The sequence below is a fragment of the Penaeus vannamei genome, chromosome 23 (assembly GCF_042767895.1).
Source record: "Penaeus vannamei isolate JL-2024 chromosome 23, ASM4276789v1, whole genome shotgun sequence".
Lineage (NCBI taxonomy): Eukaryota > Metazoa > Arthropoda > Malacostraca > Decapoda > Penaeidae > Penaeus > Penaeus vannamei.
The window spans coordinates 1,319,345-1,326,439 of NC_091571.1; the positions used below are offsets into that span (position 1 = coordinate 1,319,345).

The 7,095-nt window shown below is 50.2% G+C and overlaps 1 protein-coding gene across 2 annotated transcripts in view; it reads right to left on the minus strand.

Annotated features, from left to right (window-relative positions):
• Nucleotides 1-6,832, minus strand: part of LOC113822973 (26S proteasome regulatory subunit 6A-B) — a 10,871-nt gene extending 4,039 nt beyond the window's left edge. The window contains exons 1-6 of one of the 2 annotated variants that reach the window (XM_070137584.1): nt 6,727-6,832; nt 5,267-5,461; nt 4,440-4,800; nt 4,037-4,264; nt 3,401-3,507; nt 703-927 (exon numbers count right to left, since the gene is read on the minus strand). In XM_070137584.1, the coding sequence (XP_069993685.1) occupies nt 703-927; nt 3,401-3,507; nt 4,037-4,264; nt 4,440-4,800; nt 5,267-5,461; nt 6,727-6,801 (1,191 nt within the window). In that variant the 5' untranslated portion in view covers nt 6,802-6,832. The remainder of the gene's footprint in view (nt 1-702; nt 928-3,400; nt 3,508-4,036; nt 4,265-4,439; nt 4,801-5,266; nt 5,462-6,726) is intronic. The other variant, XM_070137585.1, reaches the window with a different exon arrangement.
• Between the last annotated feature and the right edge of the window lie 263 nt (nt 6,833-7,095).

Below are 7,095 nucleotides of genomic sequence, written 5' to 3' on the forward strand. Positions count from 1 at the left end.
AACAACATGAAAACAACTCGACTAAGGCAAGCAACACCTTCAGTACCTCAGCCAGCAGCAACAAACACAACAACATCGCCACAAACACCATAACTAAACTGAACAAAAACAAGGGCACAACCAAAGAACATCATCACCACAGACAGCATCACAAACAACAAAACATCACAAACACTGAAAGCACAACATCCCCCCCCCCCCCATTCACCGCACTGCCCTCCGCTGACATCACACAACAAAACAGAACCACCACCCCAAACAACATCACAACCACAAGCATCACGATAAAGTACAAGCACAACCAACAACATCATCCCCCCCCCCCACACCGTCTCCAGGCAGCCCGCCCTGCTCTGCTTATTACAAAACACCACAACAAAAATAACACCCAACCAAAAGCATCACAACCACAATTACAAACAAACAGCCCCCCCTCCTTCCCCCCCTACTTCACCACCTCCACGCATATCTTCTCTGCACACCAAGCTGACACCACAACCCCAGACATCACAACACACCTACATTTACCCCCCACCACTCCCATCCCCCTCCCCCTCCCCTCCCCCCTACTCACCGCCCCTCCACGCATACCTTCTCCTGCGCAGCACTGACACACTCACAACCCCACACAACACAACACAACAACACACCTACAACACCTCCCCCTCCCATCCCCCACCCCCTCCTCCTCCCCCTACTCACCGCCTCCACGCACACCGCCCTGCACTGCGCGCCGTTGAAGTCCCCGGCCGAGCGCGCGATTTCCCTAAGGTCGACGTCCCGGCTGTTCATCTTGCGACTGTGGATCTTAAGGATCTCCAGGCGCCCCTGCTCGCAAGGAAGGGGGATCTCGATCTTCTTGTCGAATCTGCCGGAGCGAAGGAGCGCAGGGTCCAGGATGTCGGCGCGGTTGGTGGCGGCGAGGATCTGCGGGCGGGGGAGGGGGTGAGAGGGTGGCGAGGGCGGGGAAGGGGTGAGAGGGTGGCGAGGGAGGGGGCGGGGAGGATCTGCGGGCGGGGGAGGGGGTGAGAACATGGTGGTGAGGTGGTGGTGAGAAGGGTGGCGAGGATCTTGCGGGCCGGGGGGAGGGGGTTGAGAGGGTGGCGAGGGGGGTGAGGAGGTGGTGTTGAGGGGGAGGGTGAGAGGGTGGGCGGGGGAGGGGGTGTGAGAGGGGGTGGCGAGGGGGGTGAGGGGTGGCGGGGGAGGTGGCGAGGGGGGTGAGAACGTGTGGTGTTGAGGTGGTGGTGAGGAGGTGAATACAGGAATGCGGGTGGGTGGGGAGGGGGGTGGGGAAAACGTGGTTGTTGAGGTGGTGGTGAAGGGAAATTGAGGAGATGGTGTTAGAGGTGGTGGCGAGGAGGGGTGAGGAAGGGGGGTGAGAGGGTGGCGAGGGGGTGCAGTGAGGAGGTGGTATTGAGGTGGTGGTGAGGGGGGTGAGAACGTGGTGTTGAGGGGGGTGAGAGTGTGGCGGCGAGGATCTGCGGGCAGGGGAGGGGGTGAGAGGGTGGCGAGGGGGGTGAGAAGGGGTGGCTGAGGACGTGGTGTTGAGGAGGGTGAGAACGTGGTGTTGAGGTGATGGTGAGGGGGGCGGGGAGGGGGTGAGAGGGTGGCGAGGGGGGTGAGTGAGGTGGTGGTGAGGTGGTGGTGAGGAGGTGGTGAGTACATGCGGGTGGGTGGGGAGGGGGGGGAAGGGGAATGGTGGTGGTGGTAAGATGGTATTGAAGTGGTGGTGACGACGAGGTGGCGGTAAGGACATGCGGGGGAGGAGGGAGGGAGGTGGGGAGAAAATGGTGGTGGTAAGATGGTGTTTAAGTGGTGGTGAGGAGGAGGTGAGTAAATGCGGGGGAGGGGGGAGGGAATGGTGAGTGGTGGTGAGGAGGAGGTGGCGGCAAGTACATACGTGGGAGGGGGAGGGAGGGGGAGAGAGTGGTGGTGGTGGTAAAGATGATGTAGAAGTGTAGTGGCGAGGCAGTGAGTATGATGAGGGTGGAGGACTTGAGGAGAGAGGAAGGATGAGAAAAGTTGGCAGAGGTGAAGCCAAGGTGTTAAAGTGGTGTTGATGTGAGGTGGAGGCGGGAAAGGGTTGGTAATGCGTGGTGGTGGAAAACAAGGACCTGCGGGGGGGAGGGGGTAGGAGGGAGAGAAAGGGATTGGTGAGGTCATGGTGATGGTGGTGGAGGGTGAGAAAATGGTGGTGGAAGGTGGTGAGGTGGTGGTGGTGGAAGTGGTGAGGTGGTGAGAACATGCGGGGGGAGGGGGTGAAAAGATGGTGATGAGGTGGTGATGGAGGTAAGGTGCAGTAAAAGGTGAAGTGATGATGAGGTGGTGATCGTGATACAGTGGTAGTGAAGTGGTGATGAGGAGGTGGTGGCGGGGAGGCGGGGAGGAGGGAGAGGGAGGGCGAAGAGAGAAGTGGTAAGCTGATGGTGAAGTGGTTCAGTGGTGGTGATGGTGGTGACGGTAAGATGGCGAGGAAGTGGTTGGTGAAGTGGTGGTGATGTTGAGAAGTTGGTGGTGGCGAGGCCCTGTGAGGGAGAAGCTGTGTGGTGGTGCTTGATGATGGTGGTAAGGTGGCGGTGAAGTGGTGGTGAGATGACGTGGTGAAGTTGTGAAGAGGTGGCTGCGGTGGTGTGGTGGTGTGGTAGTGGTGGTTGCGGTGGTGAGGTGGCATCGAGGACCTGCCACCTCACCAGGGGGAGAAATAGGTGGTGAGGTGGTGGTGAGATGGTGTGGTGAAGTTGTGAAGTAGCAGTGATGGTGGTGGCGGTAAGGTGGTGGTGAAGTGGTGGTGAACAGCTAGTGAGGGTGAGAAGATGGTGGTCGTGAAGGGATGTTAAGTTAAATAATATGATAATGACAGAAATAATAGCAATGATATATGTAAGGATTTATTTTGATAATAGATAAATCATGCTTATTAGTACTGACAATAATATTAGTCATATTAACAATAATAGCAATGAGGATGATATGATAACTTACTTCCTAATCAGGCAAAATAGCTAAACAAACACAAAAATAACTTCCCTTTCCAAGACAAAACAACAAATAATACGAAAAAAAACTTCTTAAACAAAATGAAAAAATATAACAAAAAACAGAAAGTAAATTAACCACGTTATCGACATGAAAATAAAATCCCCCCAAAAGAAAGAAAGAAAACAAACAAACATCACACTCTCGACATGAAAATAAAACCCTCAAAAAAGAAAGACAGAAAGAAAACAAAAACAAACAAACATCACACTCTCGACATATGAAAACAACCCCCCCCCAAAAAAAAAAACAAAAAAAAAAAACAATCACACTCTCGACACATGAAAAAAAAAAAAAACACAAAACCCCCACGAAACGTCCCCCACCCGAGGAAGAGAGAGAGACACCCGCCGCCTGCCCTCACCATGACCGTCTCGTTCGCCGCGAAGCCGTCCATCTCGTTAAGGAGAGTCAGCATCGTCCGCTGCACTTCGCGGTCCCCGGTCTTGTCGCTGGAAAACCGCTTCGTGCCTGAGGGAGGAGGAGAGGACGTTGGGAGAGAGGGAGAGAGGGAGGGAGGGCAATGGGAGAGTGGGAGAGGGAGAGGGAGGGAGGGAGGGAGGGAGGGAGGGAGGGAGGGAGGGGGGAGGGAGAGGGAGAGGAAGGGGGGAAGAGAGTGAGAGGGAGGGAGGGAGAGGGAGGGAGGGAGGGAGAGAGAGAGAGGGAAGGAGGGATGGAGAGAGAGAGAGGGAAGGAGGGAGGGAGAGAGAGAGAGGGAGGTAGAGATAGAAAGAGAGAGAGAGAGAGAGAGAGAGATAGAAAGAGAGAGAGAGAGATAGAGAGAGAGAGAGAGAGAGAGAGAAAGAGAGAGAGAATAAGAAAAAAAAAAAGAGAAAGAGAAAATTCAAAAGCAACGAAATATCCCAAGAGAGAGAGAGAAAGAGAAAGAGAGAGAGGAAGAGAAAGAGAGAGAGAATAAGAGAAAAAAAAACAGAGAAAGAAAAAATTCAAAAGCAGCGAAATGTCCCAAGCTACAACTCGACCGCCGACAGCGACTCACCGATAGCGTCCAGCTCATCGATGAAAATAATCGAGGGCGCCTTTTCCCTGGCCAGAGCGAACGCGTCGGTGACCATCTTGGCTCCGTCGCCGAGGAACATCTCCACCACCTGAGGGCCCGCCAGCCTGATGAAGGTGCTGTCGGTCTCGCCTGCGCACGCCCGGGCTATCATGGTCTTCCCTGTCCCCGGGGAACCATGCAGCAACACGCCCTTGGTGGGACGGATGCCTGAAAGCAATGTTTCTTTTAATATTTCACGCATTTTGACTCGTGATGTAAGTGCGGATGGATACAAATACTGAAATGCAATCGGCACTGTCGTAATTCCCATCATTATCACTGGCGTCAATATTACAGTCATCATTACGGGAGGACAAACAAATAAACAAATAAACAAACTCACCGATCTTCTTGAAGCGCTCCCGCTGCTTGATGGGCAGGATGACCGCCTCCTTCAACTCCTCGATCTGGCTTTCGAGACCCCCTATGTCGGAGAACCTCTGCGCCGGCCTCTCCGTGACCTCCATGCGGCTGACTCTCGGGTCGAACGGCCGCGGCAGGACCTCGATGATGATGAAGAGGTCCCTGAGCACCGCCACCAGGTCGCCGGGCTTCAGGTCAGCGACGTCGACCAGCCCGGGATGAGGGAGGAACACGGTGTGGTTGGTCGACGTCTTGATCACGACGGTTCGCATCGCCACGTAGGCGGCGTCCCTGCAGGCGCCCTCGATCACGCCCTCCTCCTCGTCGGGGGGCGCGACCACCTGGAGGGGGGAGGGAGGCCGTGAGGGAGGGAGGATGGGAGGGAAGGCAAGGAGGGAGAGAGAACGAGGGAAATAGACAAAGGGCGAGAGAGGTTTAAAAAAAAGAGAGAGTGAGAAAGTGTGTGTGGGTGAGAGAGAAAGAGAGTGAGACTGAAAGAGGGAGAGAGAGAGAGAGAGAGAGAGAGAGAGAGAGAGAGAGAAAGAGAAAGAGAAAGAGAAAGAGAGAGAGAGAGAGAGAGAGAGAGAGAGAGAGAAAGAGAAAGAGAAAGAGAAAGAGAAAGAGACAGAGAACGAGGGAGATAAGACAAAGAGCGAGAGAGGTATACAAAAAAAAGAAAGAATGAGAAAGTGAACGAGAGAGAGATGGACAGACACACAAAGACCCAGACAGACCCAGACAGACCCAGACCCAGCAAGACAAAACCAACCCCCGAGAGAACAGCTGAAGCGAACCCCCCCCCCCCACCTCGAGAACCGTGGCCACCAGATAAGGCAGCTTCCGATGCGCCCGGATGGAGCTCAGCGTCGACAGGTGCAGACTCCTCTTGGCCTTCGTCTCGCAGCTGATGATTCGGGATTCCTTCTTCATCGCCTTTATGTCGTCCGCCAGCTTCTTCGTCATCTCCTTCACCTGGTCGGCGGACTTCTTCGAGGCGGAGTTCTGGAAAGTTCACGTTTTATTATTATTATTATCATTATTATTATTATTATTATTATTATTATTATTATTACTATTATTATTATTATTATTATTATTATTATTATTATTATTATTATTATTATTATTATTATTATTATTATTATTATTATTATTATTATTATTGTTAATATTATTATTATTATTATTATTATCTTTATTATTATTATTATTATTTATTGGTGTATTTTTTGTTTTATTGATTTATATTTGATTATTGTGTATTTGTTTGTTTGTGCGTCTTTTTGTTAATTGGTTATTATCTTTTTCTTATTGGCTTCATCTTTTTATTTTTATTTTCGTATGGTGAAGTAAATAATGTCTTATATTTACCTATATATACACATACAGACCAGGACACAAACACATCCAGAAAAAGGATACACGCACAAACACACAAAACATACACACACACATACAAACACACACACACACTCTCTCTCTCTCTCACGCACCCATACATCTACACACCCAAACACACACACTCACGCATGCACACACACACACACACACACATACACGCACACACACACACACATAGACACACACACACACACAACACACACAAACAAACGCACACTTAAACATAGGCCTACATTCACCAAGCATTATCGGCCGGCGTTACGCGTACGGCAGTCGTATCCGATTTCTCGCAGTTAGACGTACGGCATAGGCCTACACATGCATATACGTATTTAAACGTTATTCTCGAATCATAACTACAAACCTAACCTAATTTCTGTCGTACTCGTAGTCGTTTCAAACATTTTATTAAGATATTATACTTCTAATTTATTATTACGCTTCAGAATCATTAAGAAAAAAAAATGTGTATGTTGTAATAACAATAAACAAGACGAGGAGTAAACATTACTGAGAGAGAGAGAGAGAGAGAGAGAGAGAGAGAGAGAGAGAGAGAGAGAGAGAGAGAGAGAGAGAGAGAGAGAGAGAGAGAGAGAGAGAGAGAGAGACAGACAGAACCAGAGACAGAAAGAGAGAGAGTGAGAGAGAGAGAGAGAGAGAGAGAGAGAGAGAGAGAGAGAGAGAGAGAGAGAGAGAGAGAGAGAGAGAGAGAGAGAAAGAGAAAGAGAAAGAGAAAGAGAAAGAGAGAGAAAGAAAAATCAAAACACAACCCCTTCCCCCCCCAAAAAAAATCCCTCTTCCTTTCCTTTCTCTCCGATTTAAACCTAATGTCCAACTTCCTCTAACCAAACAGCAATCTTACTCACGACTTTCTTCGCAATATCCGCCCGAACGCGTTCCGGGGGCGGGCTGGTGGACCTGTGTCGGCGGCGGCGGTCCATTTTGTTTCTCCTTCGCGCCCCTTCGCTTCCCGTCGACTTGGTGGGGATGACGAAGCACTTTTGGGGGAGAAGATGACGATTATTTATTTATTTGTTTATTTATCTATTGAATTATTGCTTTTGTTGTTTGTTAGTTTCTTTAGATGGTAACGGTCGGTGTTGATTTTATTCGGTGATTAGGGTAGTGGGAATTATTGGGCTTGTAGTCATGAGGTTAGATTTGTATTTTTTTTTTTTTCAGAATTAATTTTGTGTTTAATTCTCGATATTGGTTATGACTTTGCTGGTATTATC